Genomic DNA, 20,810 nt, shown 5'->3' on the forward strand with positions numbered 1-20,810 from the left:
TTATTATTATTATTATTATTATTATTATTATTATTATTATTATTATTATACATTGTACTTCTCTTTTCTACCTGCACACTATTAGCATGTCAGAATGCACCTTGATTAAAAGCAGCTAACCAACAAATAGCATAGCTGCCAAGTTTTCCCTTTTCTCGCGAGGAAGCATAATGGAAAATCCCTTTAAAAAAGGGATAACTTGGCAGCTATGACAAATAGAAGCTTTCATCCAGCCACAACATAGGGTAGAATTTGGATCAAAAGGATGGCCACCTCATCAGGGTGCTTTAAGGCACTACCATACAGACCATGTGTGTTTTCATGAAGAAAACATGGTGGTAAGGATAAGGGAGCCTCCAGCCACCAAGGAAGCACTGAAAAGTGTGCCGGCTATGGCAATGAGAGGAGGAAACAAAGTTTTGGCTGCAGAGTGGGACAGGTTTGAAGGCCTTGATTTGATCTATAAGCTGCCTCTAGAGCTACCTCTCGCAAAGTGGGTTTCGAGCAGTATCGTCACTCCACCCATGACTGGAGAATCCAGGAAATGAATTAAGAATTGACTGTACTTCATGTCTGCTTTAGGCCCCTCCCTTGAACTGCAATGGAATCAAACCACAACTTTAGCATCAATGGGAAACTTGCCCCTGAGCTACCGAGCCAAAGTTTCCCATGTGAATTGGTCACCTGGCCTGACAAGATCTTTGCTGTGCCCTGCTTATAGGAGAAGAGGACAGATCTGGGGAGGGACAACATGCTATAAACGTCCTCATACCAGGCCGCACTTCTACAGTAGCCGTGTCGATGTCTGACTCTCCTTTGCCATCGGTGACTTTCAAGTGAAAAGAATAGCTCCCTTCTACGAGGTTGGTCAGCTGCAGGATGGCCTCGTGATCTGAGCCATGTATCACATCCTGCAAAAGGAGAAGTCAACGCTGCTTCAGATTAAAATTCACTCAAGGGCAAGATAAAATTTGCCCAAGATTTTACAACTACAGTGGTGCCTCGACTTACAAATTTAATCCATTCCGAAGCCACCTTCGTAAGTCGAAAAATTCGTAAGTCGAAAAAACGCCATTGGAAATGCGATTTCCCATAGGAATGCATTGAAAAGGGAAAAATCCGTAAGTCAAAGCAACCCTATCTAAAAATTCGTAAGTCGAAAAATCCCCATCTAAAACCGCTGCGGGTTTTTTCCGGATGTCGAGACATTCGTAAGCGCGCGGCCATTACTCTCATTCGTAAGTCGAAAATTTCGGTTGTCGAGTCGTTCATAAGTCGAGGTACCGCTGTACCCACCGTGATGCAACAAATAATCTCTAAGAGATTTGACTGTGGTTTATTGCACTGGTAGTGCTAAATGTTTTTTTTTAATGTTTTTATGGTTATTGCTGTTTTTCCTTTTGTTCCCCCTGTGAACGATGCCATGGTCTTTGGCTAGCGCAATAAAGTAAATGAATGAATGAATGAATGAACTACCCACCACAAATTGGCCTAGAACAGCCATGTTAATAAAGTAAGGTCTGGGGTTGGGAGTCTGTGGCCTTGTTAAGACTGCAGCTCCTACCATCTGTGAGCAATGGCTGTGACGGCTGGGGATAATGGGCGGTGGAGTCCTCCAACATCTCCCCCACCCTTCCTACAGCCAAAGAGTGCATCTTCAAACCCATGGGGTTGCTTTCTTCTACTCCTGTTTTAAGACTGAAAAGCTGAGACTCGGATCGACTTGCCCAAGGCTGCTCCATGCAAATCCAATTTGGACCCAATGGGCCATACTGTTACAACATGCCAACAATGCAAGCAAAGAGTACAGTGTTTGGATTTTTATTTTTCAATCTGGCTTCATTAAATTATTAAAATACTTACCCCAGCTGCTGGGCTCTGGCCATCCCGAATCCAGAGGTAAGACACAATCCCTTGGTCATCAGTAGACTGCGAACCATCCAAAGCAATGGAGTTATTGGGCAGGACGAGGATGCGCTTGCCCCCTGCATGAGCCTGGGGTGGGTGGTTGCTTTCTAAACAATAACATTGTAAGAGAGGAAGAGCTTTGTTTTGAAGAGTTGAGCAGGAAATAAAATAATAGGAATGGGTATAATAATAATAATTTATTATTTATACCCCACCCATCTGACTGGGTTTCCCCAACCACTCTGGGCGGCTCCCAAAAGATTAAGAACAGAATAAAACATCAAACATTAAAAACTTCCCTCAACAGGGCTGCCTTCAGATGTCTTCTAAAAGTCAGATAGTTGTTTATTTCCTTGACATCTGATGGGAGGGCATTCCAAAGGGCGGGCGCCACCATCCAGAAGGCCCTCTGCCTGGTATAGTATCCCAAATGCCTTGCTCAGATGAAGAGGATTCTCAGAACTTGGCAGGGTTCAAAATCCACACTGAAATAACAGTTCACCAAAATACTTGGTTGCTTTTCTGATGTTTTAATATTTTTCATAGGACTATATTGTTAAATTAACGGAACTGCTTTACGTTGTCTTCAAATGCTCTATTTCTTGTTGTGAGCTGCTTTGCACTCAGCTTCCTTCTTGGGAGAGGAGCCTATAAACCTCAAATCAAATGTGAATGGGGTAGTAAGGCTTACCCTCCTTGACAGTCACAGAGATTGTGGCCGTGCTGCTTAGTCCTTGGCTGTCTTGGACAGTCAGTCTGAAATGGTAAGTTCCAACATGCAGGCCTGTGACGGTTGCAACTGCGCTATCAGTGTCTTCCATTTGCACAGAGGTTGGCCCACTGCAACGGAACAAAAATGAAAAAGGAAGAGGAAGGCATAACCCAGAAACCAGATTCAACTCACAGTTTAAACAAAAAGTGCTATTTTAGTAAATGGAGCAAGTTCCAGGGGTGGTGGCATGAACATTTTTGAAGCTTCAAGAGAAAAGTTCTTCATGCCGAATAAGAGAGCCAATAGCAACTTTCCACACTAGCTATTGAAACTGGTGAGAAATGCAAATCATTCGGCTGCTTCAGGTTAGCTCGACAAATGGGTTTAAATAGTGTCAACATTCTATCCAGCAGGTAGAATTTGGCATTTTACTTCTTTAAAATGATATTCACTTGAGGGCCTGAAATTCACTTGCAAGCCTCCTTGCAAACTTACATAAAAGATGGCGGTTTTAAAAAGGCCAAGACTTGCAGGTTTTTCAGATTCAGCCAGAAACTTCACCTAAGAGGCCTCAAAACTCAGTTCAGAAATCTGAGTGGCTTTGAGAGATCTGTGATATGTACAGGGGTGCCTTTGAAATCAAATGGTAATTCCTGAGAAAAGTACATTCATCTTCAACTGAATTATGAAAGCTCTCATTAATCTACCACATTCTTCCTCTGGCTATGTGAATGTAGCAAAAATAGTGGACAATTATTAGTATTTTACAAAAGAAACAAAAAAAAACCACAAAGAAGTATTTGGCATGAACAATATTGACGCGTATAAAATTGGGACTTTGTTTGGTTCATGCAGAAACTAGAATTAAGCCTAAATGGCTCCAATCCACCCCAAGCTTTTCAAGTTCCTTCTGTGTAACTTGGTAGGAGATACTAATTTTTGGCCCCACCAGATATGTTCCTCCCCTCTTACAAAATACCTGATATTCTCCCAGTGATAGTAAACAATGCCTAAGTCATCAGTGCTCATGCTTCCATCAAGAACAGTGCTCTGGACAGGGGATGTCAACTCCTTATCTGGCCCAGCCACGGCTGTCGGAGGGCTATTCTTTTCTGTAGCAAAACAAAGCAAAAATGGCTCAAAATACTGTATGTTTTTTCTAGTCTGCAACTGACAAGGGTTATCCTCTTCTCCAAGCATTAAAGGGCTATTGTATTAAACGGTACCTCTTGTCCTGTGTCCTGGATGAGAAAGCAATGCAAAGAGCATGCGTAAGTATCAAGCTTGCCCTCTCCTAGTAAACAGAGGATCTCTCACAGTAAGAGAGGTGTCGGGACAGGGTGGGGCCAATCACAGGGATGAGCGGGGGGTGGGAGGGAGGGGCCGGGATAGCTCATGAGTCTGAGGGGGGACTCCGTGGGCCCATTTAACAGACTAAGCCACTGCAACGCGTGGCCGGGCCAGCTAGTATACTATAAATCTGCCTACCAGGCCGGACAATCACCGTGACTTCGGCTGTAGACTGCTGTTCAGCAGAATCAGTAACAGTCAGCTGAAATGTGTATTCGCCTTCTTGCATTGAGGATAACTGGAGGTAGGGACTCCTCACCCCCTGGTAATAAGTGTGGGAGGAAAATCAGGGAATAATGAGGCAAATGTTAATAGTACAAAGCTTTCTATTATCGTAATGTATCATTATACCAGTGGTTTTCAACCAATGTGCTGTGGCACCCTGGGGTGCCTTGAATGATGGTCAGAGTGCCGCGGGCAACCGTGGCCTCTGTCCCTCTTTTCTTCCCTCCCTCCTCTTATGCCCTCGCTTGTCTCTGCCTCCCAAAGGCTTCTGCAGCTGTTTGTTGCAATGGCCCTGGCTACAAGCTCCCCAGGCAAATCGTGCCTCTGGGGCTGGCCAGGGGGTGATTCCCAAACCCCTGTGGAGCAGTCTTCCGGGACCGGCAGCCGTGTGACACCGGAGGTTGCGTTGATGTAACTTCCGGTTTCGCTTTGCCCTTCTATGGGCACAAAAAATGGCTGGCGGCAGCTTCGAAAGTCACTTCTACGCATGTCAGGAAGTGCGTCGACACAACTTCCGGTGTCGCTCTGCCCATCTATGGGCACCAAAAATGGCCGCTGCCGACACCAGAAGTCACGTCTATGCACTTCCGGACATGCGTAGATGCGACTTTTGAAGCCGCCGGTGGCCATTTTTGGTGCCCATAGAAGGGCAAATCAGAAAGAAAAAAATAGCCACCGGCAGGAGAAAATAACGGAGAAAAACGGGAGACGAAGTGATATGGGGGACCACCGGGAAGAGGTAAGTAAAAACGGGGTTTCCCAGGGGAAATGGGGTACTTGGCAGCTATGGGAGCAGTGGGAGGAGGCACCTCTCTTTGAGTCAGGCGGGGGGCAGCTGAGAGAACAGAGGCAGCAGCTGTGGCTGCCCAGAGGACTCCCAAGGAGAGGGGAGAGGAGAGGAGGCTGAGGGAACACTCCAGAAGGGAAGGTTCAAAAAGGGGTGAGGGGCTGCCAGCTCTGCAGGCAAGGGGTGACATAACTGGGCTCCTGGGCCCCACACAGGTGCCACAGAAAGAATGTAGTTGGTCAAGTGGACCCAAAAAGGCTGAACACCTTTGCATTATACAGAAATATTCCACCAATATTTCACAACCACCTGAATAGGCCTACAATACTCTGAATGCTCCAATTCAACATCTATGACATTAAGTGTGATCACCATGTCCAAAACTCACTATTGCTCCTTTGCAATGGTTTGCCTAAAGACAGGTGGTCAGATCCAGACTTGGTCGCAGTAGACCCACTGAAATGACTAATTGTTAAAGTCCCACGCAATATTTTACAGGGTCCACTCTAAGTATGGTGTCCAGGTGTCTTCCTAGACAGGGCAAATATAGAAGAGACTAAGTGTTTCAAGGTAATTTTCACCATTTCTTGCACAATAAAAAGTGCAACCAGGCTTTTTTTGCCTGTTTTCACCAAGCACCACAAAACTCCTGATCTGAAAGCTACTGGATTGGGGGGGGGGGGTATTATTAAATGAGGCAAGACGATCTCCATTTACCTGCATTGCTACAACTTTGCCTCGACTTTTCGGGCTCAGGGACCACTCATAGCTGACGATCTCATAATCATCACTGCTCTGATTTCCATTCACAGTGATGGAGTTGCGAGGCAAACTGATTTCCTGATTTGGCCCTGCATTGGCAACAGGAGGGAAATCCACTTTTTTATGGACTCTCAGCGAAGCTACTGTAGAGTTCGCTGCTCCGCTGGAGTCAATCACTGTTAACCTAAAGAAGAAGAGAAATGATATGTGAGTAATTAATGATCTTGAATGTGTGCTTTCTCCCATTCTCAAAATTCAGATGCACTGATTTCTTCTACCTCAGGAAGTGCAGAATCCAGAGACCATGGACCTAATTAGGTCCATCTAGGGTGGCCATACGTCTGGAATTTCCCGGACATAGCTGGAATACATCAGGCAAAAGCAGCGTCCGGGAGGAAATTGGTGAAATATCCGGGAAAATACGGACGTATGACAACCCATGTAGGAAGTCTAGATTTTGGCGAATTTCCTTAAAAATAGCTCAAGAACTTCTTCGGGGGGGGGGGGGGCTCAACAACTTTGCCCAATAAAAGCCTAACAACTATTGTGTTCATATTTTCCCTTTTTGAAATATGACAACCCTAGGCCCATCAGGCCTTCGAGATTGGCCTGCCAGGCTGGAGGCAAACCACACCCACCTTTTCCATGTCTGAGGTAATATATGATGTCAGGCATAGGAAAGGTCCATCGGATCAGGACAATGGCCCATCTAGTACAGCATCCTGTTCTCACAGTGGCTGAACAGTTGCCTGTAGGAAACCAACAAGCAGAAGTACTTTCCTTCAATCTGCCCTGAAATCTTCCAATATTCAGCTTTGTTGGGTGTCCACAAGTTTTAGGGTCATGAGAGGGGGGAGAAGTAACTTCTCCCTTTCCACTTTCTCCATGGCATGCATAACCTTACAGACTTCTATCTTGTTACCTTTTATGTTTTCTCTAAACTTAAAAGTCTCAAATGCTGCAACCTTTCCTCATAGGGGGATGTCACACCACCCCCTTGATCATTATGGCTCAGGACTGCAATACCTCAAGGACCGCCTCTCCCCATAGGAACCAACTCAGACCCTGTGATCATCCTCTGAGGCCCTTCTTCGTGTGCCTCCTCCCTTACCTTCCAAGTCCCGGACTGCAGAATCCAGGACCGGCAGCCATGTGACACCGGAAGTTGTGTTGACGTAACTTCCGGTGTCGCTTTGCCCTTCTATGGGCACCAAAAATGGCTGCCGGTGGCTTCAAAAGTCACTTCTACGCATGTCAGGAAGTATGTCGACACAACTTCCGGTGTCGCTCCGCCCATCTATGGGCACCAAAAATGGCCGCCGCCGACACCAGAAGTCGCGTCTATGCACTTCCGGGCATGCGTAGATGCAACTTTTGAAGCCGGAGGCGGCCATTTTTGGTGCCCATAGAAGGGCAAATCAGAAAGGAAAAAAATGGCCGCCGGCAGGAGAAAATAACGGAGAAAAACGGGAGACGAAGTGATACGGGGGACCACCAGGAAAAGGTAAGTAAAAATGGGGGGTTTCCCGGGGGAAACGGGGTACTTGGCAGCTATGCCTCCTCCACGAGAGGTCCGGAGGGTGGCAACCTGAGAACAGGCCTTTTCTGCGGTGGCTCCCCATTTGTGGAATGCTCTCCCCAAGGAGGCTCGCCTGGCACCTTCATTACATATATTTATGGGCCAGACCAAAACTTTTCTCTGTAACCATGCCTTTGGCTGATTAAAATTCTGTGGCCTTTTTAAAATGCATTTGTGGGAGGGGGATTATTGGTTTGTCCTTTTTTATTATTATGCATTTTGTGTTCTCGTTTTCTATTTTTATGTTGTGAACCACCCTGTGACCTTCGGATGAAGGGCATTATACTTACTAACTAACTAACTAACTAACTAACTAACTAACTTAAACAAATAATTATGGTTGCCTTTTCCTCTGACTTGTCCATCCCCAAGTTATGGTCTGAGGAGCCAAACGCAAAAAAAGCAGGACTCTCACCTGAAAGTGTAATTGCCAGGCACAAGGTTAGACAGATGTAAAACTGGTGTATCCGCTGATGCCTTCTTTTCTCTTGGGGGACCTTCAATTTCTTCCCAGTGGTAACTGGCTATTTCAGTATCATCGGTACTTTCTGTGTTGGGAGGGAAATGCCGCAGAATCATAAATTAATAAGCTGGTATCCCTGTGAGCAATTCTAATTATACTGCAAAGCAACAGTTGCTGCCTGGTACTTACGATTCCCATTAATGAAAGCAGAAGTTGTAGGAAAAGAAATTTCCTGGGCTTTTGGAGATACGATAGCAACAGGCGGCTGATTTATTTTGACAGCTGCGGGAAGGGGAGAAACAGAACCCCATGCTTAATTAAATAAGGCCATCCTGCACGACTCAATCAGCCTGAGATAGTTTTGTGCTTATTCCACAGCCCCAAAGCATTTGCTAGTTGCCAAACAAGATTAAATAGTTAATATATAAGCAGTAGGGTTTTGTTTGTTTGTTTGTTTTAAAAAAAGATTTTAAGTGATAACCAATAGAAAAACTGATACTTGTAAGTTATGATTTAGCAAAGCTACCTTCTGGTACAATCCCAAACTGGATAAATTGTCCCTGGGCTTGCGGTTACAGGGGACAAAAAACAAACAAACACCCAAATCCCAGGCTTCTTAAATTCTTAAGCTGGAAAAGACCAGAGTTCAATTCCCCCAATTCAGCCAAGAAGATGACTGGGTGGGCCTTGGGCCTTAGGGAAGCTTTTAATCTTTAAGAAATTAGTGTATTTTAATATTTCTGTTGGAAGCCGCCCAGAGTGGCTGGGGAAACCCAGCCAGATGGGCGGGGTATAAATAATATATTATTATTATTATTATTATTATTATTATTATTATTATTATTAGGCCAGTCACAGTCCTAACTCTACCTCGCAGGGTTGTTATGACTGAAGATCAAATTAGGACAAGGAGAACCAGGTATGCCACCACAAACTCCTTGGAGGAAATGTGGGATAAACATATGAATAAGAAATAAATATTTCAATATCCCATTTTGTTGGATATGTGAAGTACACCACAATAGAGGCTTACGTACATCTGTACCGCATTGATTTTATAATAAATGGGTCCAAAATGAAGGGAGGGAGATGGGTGCAGAAACCCAAAAGCCCGTGCAAGTGGGCAAGTAATACCCAGTGCTCAACACAAAACTATTTGCATGGGCAACGTTAGTCCTCTTTCCACCTGCTTGCCCCAAAATGCTGTACTGTAGATCCTGAACATGCAGCAAGAAGAGGGGAGGGGAGACACTAATATGGAATGTGCAAATCATGTGCTCATCTGAGGTAACTCCCCCCCCCCCAAAAAAATCAGAAGAGCAGGAAATTACAAGGGTGAATGCACTTGAATATTTACCACCCTGTGGTTCCCTCTAAAGGCAAAGCAGGAATGTTACACAAATGTGATATAAAAATGTAAAACTTTTACAGCTGTTCACTCTCTGATGAAACTCAGAAATAATTAAAAGTACCATTCATCAAACTGGCATGCAGGTATGACAAGAGGAGGATATTAGTTTTAATTGTCTGCAAAACTGATTTACCTGGTTGGACAGTGACATTGACAAATCCTTCTCCAAATGCATTTTCAGCAGAAACAGTCACTTTGAAGACATAGGCACCTACTGGCAGCTGTAACAGAGGGGTTTTTTTAAATGTATCTCTGATAACACATAGCACATGGCTCAATATAACAAAAAATGCAGGACGTTTGAGTGTGCATTACAGCAAAGCATCTCTAAAGCCATAACGCACAGTAGCTGAGTGTGCATTTTGCAACACCCTGCGGTAAATACGAGTCCAGTCTCCCCAAGTGGCAGCTCACTTACTTGAGAAAGTATCAGCGTTGGCGTGTGCTTGCCCTCCATTTCACCATTGTAACCATCAGGGTGACTCATCGAGCTCCACTCATAACTATAGGCTGACTCTGAAAAGGAGGAAGCAGCACAGCAACTGGTTATGGTTCTTCTTTGGAAGAGAGATCTGATCCTAGCTCTGATGTTCGCTGAGCTTTCATGGGGTGGAGAAACGTAAGCAGGGGCGTACCCAGGATCAAAACTAGGGGGGGGGGGCAAGCCATGGTCATTCAGGGGTGGGGCCAAGACATGGGAGGGGAGGGGCCACAAAGTGGGAATGTGGGCGGGGCTACGGAGCCCAGGGGAAACTGACCTTTTTTTAGGGAGCTGACACCACGCTTACACATTATCTCTGCTTGGGAAAATAAAACAGGAAACATAAACAAACCTCAGTCAGTAAAGCCTCTTAATGTTGTGGTTTCAAGCCCCATGTTGGGCAAAATATTCCTGCATTGCAGGGGGTTGGACTAGATGATCCTGGTGGTTCCCTTCCAACTATGTGAATGATTCTGTTGTATCTGAAGGGCTGTTCACAGGAAAGATAGAGCAAACTTGTTTTGGGAGAGATGCTTGTGCTGTGATTCCTGCACTGGAGGGGGTTGGTCTAGAGGACCCTCGGGGGTCCCTTCCAACCATCTAGTTCTGTGATCCTATGATTAAAATACTCCAAGAAATATACAAACAGGCTTCTCTGTGGCAGTCACTGGAAAGGGCTCCAGGGGCGGCCATCCCACAGAAAGTTTGGTATGTGCCCTGCCAAACCACCCTCTAGCCCAAGCCCCATTCACCAGGTGAGACCTGGTGAGCTGAAGGAGTGCTCTGCAGTGGCAATGGGGCTGCCCAGGAGAGCTTGGCTGGGGATCTATCTATACCTATCTATAGGGCTGATTCATTTTATCTTAGGTAGGATTTAAAGATTAATAAACTGCCAGTGATCAAATCAAACCCAGCTCCTAATTTTAACCCCTCACCCCTCCTGGGAAGAAGAGAAATAAGAAGGGGGGGCAGGTGGAGAAGGTCATATGCAGATCTTCAGACATATTTTCTCTCCAGCAAAGACTTCTTACAAAACTTGATTCCCCCCCCCTTTAAAACGTACAAAAAGTTAAAATGCTGAAATAGATTGAATTTCACATCCACTTAATTGGATATTCCCTGGTTCTAGTATTATGAGAAGGATAAAAATCTCTCATTCCCACCCCCAATTACTTGCCTTTTTTCTAAAAGTTATAATGCCCCAGGTTTTGTAACATTTCCTCATAGGGGAATTGCTCCAACCCCTGGATCATATTGGTCACTCCCCCGCCCCGCCAATAATGTGCTTTGCTGCCATAGCAATAAGTACGGTATGCTCTCATAGACCCAACCTTCAGCAACATAGCCTTTCAGTTTTGTTCCGTGTACATGCTGTCAATTACTACCTGATAAACTGCAAATATGGTACTCACAGGTACATGATCCACTGAGTCAACCATTCATCCTATTATTTAATGTAAACTGCTTAGCTGCTTGTTTATAGTTGCTTTATACTAAGTCAATTGGTCAATCTTGTTTAGTATTGTCTACACTGACTGGCAGCATCTTTCCAGAGTTTCTGACTCTACCTGGACATGCCTGCAACTGAACCGTCCTAGGGCAATGCAAGGCAGTTGATCTATACTGAGCTACAGCCCAGAAAGCATAAACCAGGAACCAGAGGAGCACTTAAGAAAGGACAATAACAGTTTGCTATAATTTGGCAAGCTTTGGATACCTAAACCAGCTCAAGAGAGGGGCTTGCATTTCTTTGAGGTGAAGAACTGAAATACACAGGTTCTTCCTTTGAAACAAAAGAATGTCAGGGATTTGCAAGATGCAAATTAAATCCCTGCCCCCAGGCAAATCTACTTGGGGTGTGAATTGGATTTGAGCTCACAGCTCCTTCTTTATGTGGCTGTTGAGCTCAAACGAACAACAATGGGCTGGGCACAGGAGGAGCTGCTGCAAAAAAGATATTTTAAAAAGCAAAACTTTTGAGGCCATTTATCATACAGTAATAATTTTCACAATTTGCCAGACCAAAGTGAACTAAAAAGGAGGAAGAAGAAGAAGGAGGAGCTTGCAGGAAAACCTCCTTCAGTTTGACAGCGAGTCAGGGAGGGAGAGGAACAGCTTTGCTGAGGCTGCTGCTCACAACTCTAGCCGCTGCCTTGCCGGGTGGGGAGGGGGAGGGGAAGCCACTTTGCTGGGAGGGAAGGAGCCCCGCTGGGGCTGCGAGATAGGGAAGGAGCCGAAGGGAGAACAGCAGCTTTGCCAAGGCTGCTTCTCCCGACTCGAGCCGATGCCTTGCCCGACAGTCAGGCGGGGAGGGAGGGGCAGAAGCCGCTTTTCAGGGAGCTGGTCGGCAAGCTGTCGTGTCGGGTGTTTATTTTATTTTAATTTTATTGCTTCTAGAGGGGGGCAGGAGCCCTAACCTGCCGGGTGCTGGGTACGCCCCTGAACGTAAGGCCCCACTGCCTTCCACCACTTAAGGTAGAAGAGGAACATTTTACAGTGGTTGTCTGCTCACACTATTTTCTCTTCTACTTGGAAGAGGTTGCATGAGCAGTCCTCTGCAGAAGTGAACATCAGCATGGGGTACAGGGAAAGGAAGGAAGAAATGGCAATCCTACGTCATGTGAAGATTGCATTAGTATCTGAACTGGGGCCCATTTATGGAAGAATTCTGGCGCATGCATGATCACTGGCAACTATCCCTATTTCCTAAAAATCGAACTAGCCAAATTGATCAACAAGCCAAGTTTCTATACATAATCAGAATGAATGGCCACACCTCATAAGCCAGCTAATGTGTGTGAATTACTGGTAGTATTTCTGACGTTTATACTGTGCAATAATCTAACTTTTCACATCAGTTTTAAACGTTTTTGTCTTTGAAAAATCTTCTATCCTTACTTCCCTCATTTGTTCTCCCTGAGCTTACATAAAGCTATTAAACTTTATTCACCTTTTTCGCAATGAAAAGTTGGTGCCAAACACAAAGTTGAAACTCAACATTAGCTGTGCTAGCCAACAACGTTCATGCAGATTTCCCTATTTTGCATACATTTACTGACTGCACGTTTAATATCTGAATAATTTAGAATCTTACGAGAGAATAATTGGCCCAGCTTAAACAAAGCAAGCAAACTGTGCTTGAATTCGCATGCATGTACCAGCCCTTCATTTGCAAGAGGAAGAAATAAGGGGTTTCACTTTGCAACAAACTATAGTTTTCCATTTCAAATGAATGTGGAAGGAAACTGGTTTGGGCAAACCATAGTTTATTCAGATTTTTGTCAGACAGTCTCTCTACATGGTTTCTAGCATAAGACGAGCAACTTAGTGCTTTTCTCCTCCATCCCACTTGCATCAAGAACTCACCTGAAAGGAATGGCGTGACGACAAATGCATGCAATTCAATGCTGTTTTTTGGTAAAGTTACTTGTAGATCATCTCCAGCCGACACTAGGAGTTCCTTTACTGCATATAAATTTTTAAAAAGTTATTTTAAAACAATGTATTGAGGAAAGCATGGCAAGAATTTTCTATTGCTGAAACAGCTGGGATAGTTCAGTCGGCAAAGCATGCAACTGCAACTCTACAATTCTAGGATTCTAAGTATATTAATAATAATGGTTTGGGACAGTTGTTTTCACATCAAGACTTGATGAATCTTCCCTCTGAAGCTGAAACTTAATAATAATGATAATATGCATTTTATTTGATGAAGCATTAAGCAGATAGTTTATTTGGCACGACGATTTCTCCCTGCTTTAAAGGATTCTTCTCTTCCTCACCACATGCAAGCAGCTAAGTAGCTCTTTACAAGCCTGATTCAAGCAGCAGTTTGAGAAGTTAGCACTTCTAATTTCAGTGCAGTCCTAGATACATCCACTCAGAAGTACCATATTTTTTCAGTGTATAAGACTATGTTTTTTATTGAAAAATTAAGCTTAAAAATTGGGGTCGTCTTATATATGGATAGTGGTGAGCTTGGACGGGCGATTGGTGGCTGCCGCGAGCCGGAGATTGTCAACAGTGTTTTGACCGGTGATTGGTTGTTGCGTCAAATTCCACAGAATACTGGCTGCTGCGGCAATTGGGCAGGCGATTGGTGTTTGCTGTCGGTGAGCGATCAGATTATTGGTTGCTTCGTTGATGTGCATGCGATCGGCTGTGTTGGTCCCGGGGGTGAGCAATTTTTGGCACCCCCGCCCCCAAAAAGCTCAACAAGTCTGGGCAATTCCCCCCCATTTTCTCAATTTGGAGTCCCAAAAAAGAGGAGGCATCATATACATGGGGGGCGTGTTAAACACGGAAAAGTACGGTAACTCCTATTGAATTCAGTGGGGTTTACTCCCAGATAAGCGCAGTTAGGATTGCAGCCTTATTCTCAAAGAATTTACATTACCATCTTTGGTGGCAGAAGTGGGAAACGACACTTGATCTGTGGCAGTAGCTTGGGTGAAAACAGCACCAGTGGGAAGGGATGTGGCATCATCCTGCAAAAGATTTCGCAGGTCTGATGTCTGAGTTCGTGTTGCGGTGGTGGAGAGAGACCCCAGGGTGTCTGATGAAGAAGGATTATGGGAAGTTGTTAGAACCTACAAGATGAATTGCAGGAATATTTAATTATTGTGTATATTTCCCCTCTCACATTATGACACACATCGTAAACACTACTGTAAGTAAAAGTGCAAAATTATGTTACAGCTAGAATCAATCGCATTTACCAGTGACATATGGGATGAGAAACATTGTACCTTCCCAAGTCCCAGCAACAAATATTTAAGTACCTGGGCAAGTAGATGACTGGGATTTTTTCCAGCTGTGCTATGAAAACTGAACAAAACAAACAGGATGGGACCACTGGAGATAAAGAAACGCACACCCATGCAAATTCTGCAAAAAGAATTCCATCTACAAGCAGTGAAAGCAGTACATCACCAGGCACCCTCATAGCTATATAGGAGACCAAGAGTAATGTGAGATATAGCACACAAAGCAAAATGCTTATTAAATGCAGGTAACATAAATTTCCTCTACAACCAGCACAATGAAATCTTATTTGTCTGAGTTACCCAAAAGATATGCAATGCAAGTTTTTTTTGGGGGGGGGGAGAGTGTATTTAAATTAATCTAGGCTTTCCTAAAGTAATCTAGGATTAATCAGCACTAATCTAGGCTTTTCATTTTTCACAAACAACAAGGACTACTGCTAATTTTCTGCATTAACTATGGGCTGATTCTTAAAATCAACTCCCAGTTACATGAGCAATTTAACTGCTCCAAACAAAGATTTGGCCAAAATTCCACCAGCAGCACAAGTTTTTATCAATTTTATTCCATTTTAACAGGCACAGGTTCCCACCAAAGAATCCAGTGGGGGAAAAAATCTAGTTTGGTGGCAAACCAAACTGTATTTTATTTGCCGATTTCTATGTTACTCCAATGCTGTTTCAAAAAATGAAATATTGGTAACATACCTCTTCCTGCCAGGTGCTGTTGGCTCCATCAGGTGGTTGAAAACCTAATTCATTTGCAGATTTCTCCATCATGCCCAACATGATCTCTGGCAACTCTCCTGCACGTTCGGTGACAGGATTTCCCTCGGATTTATTTACACCTGTAGGAGTCTCCAGACGACCTCTCTCCTCTTCATTTCTGACCAGGTCAACATGTTTGTCTCCATCACTGAGCCCTGAAGAATTGAAACCATTCTCAGTTGTCACCAACAAACTCCAGTCAGCATAGTTCACATCCTCCTTCTCTTCAGGCTTGAGGCTCAACCGAAAGGGGTTCTGCTCCGTATCTCCATATTCATCTGGATAGTCTGGGCTCTCTTCCCGACTGAGGAAGGACAGCTCCTTCAGGCTGTTGACTTCGTCTGATGGGTCGCCCTGCAGTGCCATTGGGTGGAGGACCTTTGATGGCACCTGCCCATACCCCAGCGGTGCAGAGGGCCTCTGGGGAGGCCTTAGCACAAAAGTCAAAGAGGACTTCACCTTCTCCATCTTCTTGGGTTCGCAGTTTCCTTTGTGTTGGCAACTGACGATGTAGCAGTGCCGTTCAAACATCCAGGACAAGTCGCAGTCGGGAAGATCGCAACAGGCTGCTGTGCAGTCTGACACAGACACAGCATGGGGGACCCGCATAATCTTCACCGTTTCTAAATTAGGAGATATTATTGCATCCGAATACTTGGCGCCTTCTCTGCACTGTTCGCAGAAACACCCTGAAATGATAGGTACTCATATCACAAGAGAGCAGGAGCACTGAACAGCCCTTCTCCTTACAATGCATTCTCATTTAATAATAATACAGTAATAAAAAGCTACATTAATTTATATTGATTTAATGTAGCCTAGCGAGTAGTCACTTTATCAACAAGGAATCCCTTGAAACGTCACTCGAATTATTAAAAGCTCAATTAAAAGTACTGTAACAAGAGTCAGATCCCTTCTTTGAATGCACCTTCCTTCCAAACTAGCCTAAGAAAAGGGGGGAAATAAATCACAGCTCTTGTCAAGCAGACAGCAAAAGGTGGTTTTCCAACTAGGGCCTGAAGACGGGGAATCCTGCTCCCCCTATTTTTGGAAATGACATATCACTGCATCCATCTCACTTATTTTGGAGAGAGGTACAATAAGAAGTATTTGGGTTTTTTTAAGCTGCCACTGAAATCAGGGGTAGCACACAAAGAAGCTTACTAGGCAATGCAGCCTGCTGAGTCACTGAAAAAGAGAGCATCTTGTTTGCAGGGAATCAGGGTTAGCCAAAGAGCCATCCTCAGCTTTAAGCAAACTATTTTTGGGATCCTGCTGAAGAACCAATTCAGACAGTACACAAATGACAACAGCAAATGATGTGGTGGTGGTGTTTTAAGACCTTGATTCCCCCCCCCCCAATTATTCTTTGTCAGTTATTATTTTTGCTGCTGAGCTCTTCCTCAGAATCAAGTCGCATTTTGCCATAAGCCCTGCCAAAATGCGCCTACAGGATTTTATGTAGCAATCCTATGCCACATGGGCATGATGGAACCCAATAAAACAACCACACAGATGGCGCCCACTGGACGGTCCTTTCCAGCCAATCACTGCTAACATTCCCAGCCAGGTGAGGATTATGAGGGGGACAGACTCTCACAATTGGCCTTGCAGACGTGGCTTGCAGATGTGGTTGTTTTCATTCTCTCTCTCTCTCTTTCTCTCTCTCTCTCTCTCTCTCTCTCACACACACACACACACACACACACACACCTGTCACCAGCAAGGAGGTGGATTCCACTCTGTTCATCATGGGTGTGGCCAGGGGGGGCAGCTGCCCCCCTTAGATCAAGTAAAACAATAGCAATACTTAACTAAGTGACCAATCCCATCGGTTCTGGCCCCCCTAACGACAGTCCTGCCCCTCCCCAAAGTCCTGCCCCGTCCAATAAAAATCCTGGCTACGCCCATGCTGCTCATGCATGCAAGCAGATGGGACAGTAGTTCAAACCGAAAACAGTGGTAGTCTGAAGTGAGTGGATGGATAATGCAAAGGATAAAGATGCGAAACTGTATGAATAAGGGCTATAAGGAAGCCGGGAGCTGAGCACTGTACAAGCCACTTCAGCATATCATCTCTGACTCTGCTATATTCTTGGGAGGGACAGCATAAGTTTAACTGTATGAACAACATGGTGTAAACTGGCTTGCAGAAGAGGTGGTGTAATCCGTATACGACTTATATGTTTGCTGGATATTTACAAGCCAAATTCACTTATCCTACAAATATTATTATTATTATTATTATTATTATTATTATTATTATTATTATTATTAAAAACGTTATCCACCTCCTAGCTAAGTCCATCCCATTAGTTTCTTAATGGTGAATGTAACAAGAGACCTGTCAAATCAGACTAAAGATCTATCTAGCCCAGGCATCCCCAAACTGCGGCCCTCCAGATGTTTTGGCCTACAACTCCCATGATTCCTAGCTAAGAGGACCAGTGGTCAGGGATGATGGGAATTGTAGTCCAAAACATCTGGAAGGCCGAAGTCTGAGGATGTCTGATCTAGCCCTTCATCCCGCCTCCAATAGCGGAGAGTCAAGCAAGCGGGGCATCTCTAATATCCCGGTCTTAAAATAAGAACATAATGGCAAAAGCCATTATTTTTACCCAGTCACTTTAATTTCATTGCCAGTGAGTCAGCAGAACATCTGACACAGGCTTCGCCCTTTTCAATATGTGTGCAGCAAGTGAATAGATATCTATTAAAAAGTGGCCTCTCTATCCAAGATACGCATTGGGCTTGGCTCTGTTCCTATGAACTTAAATGCATGTATCTAGGTCTCAGCTGTAATTACCTTTAAATGGCAGTTTTCTAGGCCTTGTGGGTGGAGACAACTGGATGAAAGCAAGATGCCAGAAACAGGACACATACACCAGTTTACTCCCTTAACAACAATGTGAGTCAAATCGGCTTCAGCTTTACAGATGGTATGGAAAGCATGGACAATCTGTTCGGTATTATTTATCTAAGGTATTTATATCTTGCCCTATCACCAAATGGCCTCAAGGCGTCCTACACTAGAAAAAATAAAAACCATTTTTAAAGCACAGGGGGGGAAGCAGTATAGAAGATACATGACAAACCAAAGTAACAGGGCAAGCCAAACCATGTCTACTCAAAAGTGAACCCTACTGAATTCAGTGAGGCTTACTTAGAGGTATGCATGTAATAGGATTGCAGCTAAAGCGAAGGCGTCAGAAAAATTCTCACAGTGTAATGACAGCGTTCTGTAGCTTTGCTGAAATTTTAAATCTATACCTTCCTGTGCTTTATTTCAGTGGTCAAGGCTGAAATTCTATGCACACTTTATGGTGCAAGCCCCAATAAACTCAGCAGGGTTTACTTCTGACTAGGTGCGTATAGAATTGCATTGTCAAGCTACATTATTTGGTCCGTGAAGTTGCAGCAACTATATAAATGAGAAATGACAGCTTTTCTAACACAAGTGTAAGAAACAAATTTCATGGAGCCCAGGGAATGGTCTAGGACTAACTGATGGTGGAAAATTGCTGATGATCACTGACATAGATGACAAAGCATTAGAAATAAGACACATAAATTGAAAATAAAATAAATGGATTACTGAAAACTAAGGAACACTTTAACTGAGCATTCACGACATCAACATTGCAAGTCTAGTTAGCAGGCCCCAGAGTATGAGAGGTGCTGGAATGGTTCACAGGCCCACAATCACAAAGGAAAACGTCTGCAACATACTGAAGATTTCAGTGCAACTCCAGGGGTGAAGTTAACAGCACCAAAGTGATCTTCCCAGGGCACAAGCCTGGGCAGTGTGTGTGGAGGCCCTGGGCTGCCCAGACGACAAGCCCTGCTGAAGTGGTACCCCATAAGAGGTGCTACCCCTCCCCTAACACCCCATACTCCCAATGTATGAACAAACAAACCTTTAACCCTAAACCACTTACTCATAGAATCGTACGATTATCACTCACAGATTTATACTTCTGGGATGGGCGAGGGAAGAATTTTTTTTAACCACCTACTGAAAAAGGCTTAACTAACTCTGGCAACATTTGGCAGGGCTTATGAAAATCTTTCACCAAGCAAAAGTCAGAAATTCATCCAAGGCCTCCAGTGTTAAGCTATATGTGGTTTTAAGCTCCTGTACATAATAAATAGGATTTAATTCTATCTCTGGATAACTTTCATGTTATTGAGGTGCCCAGCCGCTTCCTCTTGTCTGAAACACGGCAAGCCTTTGGAGGGGAGGGGGAAATCATTTGCTTCAGGAAGAGTAGGGCACTGTTTCTAGATGGGGATTTAGCAGTTGAGGGGAGGCAAAATGAGAGCAAGGAAAATAACGACTCAGATAAAAATAAAGCTCTGATAAAGGGAGAACCTCAACAGCATTCTGCGCAAATGGTCTGTAAAGGGATTAAAAGAAATAGAAATTCAGGCAGCATAGTGTTTGCAATGATAGCATTCACACATCATGGTAAACCAAAGTTAATGGTTTCCTGTGAATGTTTCACTCTTCCTCACAAGTGAGTGAGAGTAGAAAACCACAACCCTTGACTTAATGTTGTGCCTGAACGACAGATTCATGGGTTGTTTGGCCACAAACGAGCCATGATGTGAAGCAAAGATTTGTTCTTATTAATTTATTCATTTCATAAAATTTAAATAACGCTTGAATGTACAAAAAAATATCCAAGCGGTTTTCCTGGCTTACCAAATGTTTGTTGGGAGCAAAACAAGCAATGACTCTTGGTTCAGACCATGGTTTACTGGGATGTATGGACTGAACTGCTCAAGCAACTGTCACTTGACTATACTGCACAGTGCACTTCCATTTAGACTCTTCAGCTAGTGCTAAGACACTAAGATACTTCTATTACTTCTATCACAATCTTCATTACATAAGCCATTTGGGAGTCTTTTGCAAGTCAGAAATTATTTTGAGGTTCTGTGCACAGTGGATAACCTGTGTTGTGTGCAGACTTTATTTTCTCGCCTGGCCTCAAAAGCAAAATAATGGTTTATTATATTTATATAGCATGAGTACGAAGAGTCTTGCCCTACCTGGTAGAACTCCCAAGAGTAAGCACAGGGCTCCTAGTCCTAGCGCAAGAGCCATTCTTCCTTAAACAGGAAATATCAACCTCAGTTTCGGGTAGCAGTTTGAAGACTTTGCATTAAAAAAAACACCCTTCGTTTCTGCCAATTCTGTCCAATATCCAGCTGGAAGCCTACAGGAGAGCAAAGAGGGGAGGGGGGGGGAGGTTGAGATGAACATTAATTAGCAAGCAAATAATAGTGTGCAAACATTACCTCATTGCAGTGACAAAAGACAGAAAAGGCTAGGAAAAATTGCTGCCTGACCATGGTTTACTGTGAACTGACAACTCCCACTTTCTTCCTCCCCTGTTGGGAATGAGAGGAAGAAACCAGGGAGCCACAATAAACTTGCTCCCTATCCAGGGGAAGATGGACAATTTGGGCAAATGGAGCGCTGCCACACCAACCTCATTCTGTTCTCAGCCAACCCTCCCCGCCCCAACTTCCCTAGCTTCTTAACATTAGTTCAGGAGTATAACCGTCTGCCATCTTCCTCCTCCTCCTCCTCCT

The 20,810-nt window shown here is 44.1% G+C and overlaps 1 protein-coding gene across 1 annotated transcript in view; it reads right to left on the reverse strand.

Moving 5' to 3' along the window:
- Positions 1-20,431, reverse strand: part of KIAA0319 (KIAA0319 ortholog) — a 26,572-nt gene extending 6,141 nt beyond the window's left edge. The window contains exons 1-14 of the mRNA XM_035126415.3: positions 20,265-20,431; positions 15,150-15,898; positions 14,075-14,267; positions 13,045-13,143; positions 9,616-9,713; positions 9,331-9,418; positions 7,976-8,068; positions 7,739-7,871; positions 5,700-5,928; positions 4,109-4,232; positions 3,600-3,732; positions 2,600-2,748; positions 1,864-2,015; positions 773-911 (exon numbers count right to left, since the gene is read on the reverse strand). Of these exons, the coding sequence (XP_034982306.3) occupies positions 773-911; positions 1,864-2,015; positions 2,600-2,748; positions 3,600-3,732; positions 4,109-4,232; positions 5,700-5,928; positions 7,739-7,871; positions 7,976-8,068; positions 9,331-9,418; positions 9,616-9,713; positions 13,045-13,143; positions 14,075-14,267; positions 15,150-15,898; positions 20,265-20,319 (2,434 nt within the window). The 5' untranslated portion in view covers positions 20,320-20,431. The remainder of the gene's footprint in view (positions 1-772; positions 912-1,863; positions 2,016-2,599; positions 2,749-3,599; positions 3,733-4,108; positions 4,233-5,699; positions 5,929-7,738; positions 7,872-7,975; positions 8,069-9,330; positions 9,419-9,615; positions 9,714-13,044; positions 13,144-14,074; positions 14,268-15,149; positions 15,899-20,264) is intronic.
- Positions 20,432-20,810: the final 379 nt, after the last annotated feature.

Source organism: Zootoca vivipara, chromosome 8 (assembly GCF_965207765.1).
Source record: "Zootoca vivipara chromosome 8, rZooViv2.hap1.1, whole genome shotgun sequence".
Lineage (NCBI taxonomy): Eukaryota > Metazoa > Chordata > Lepidosauria > Squamata > Lacertidae > Zootoca > Zootoca vivipara.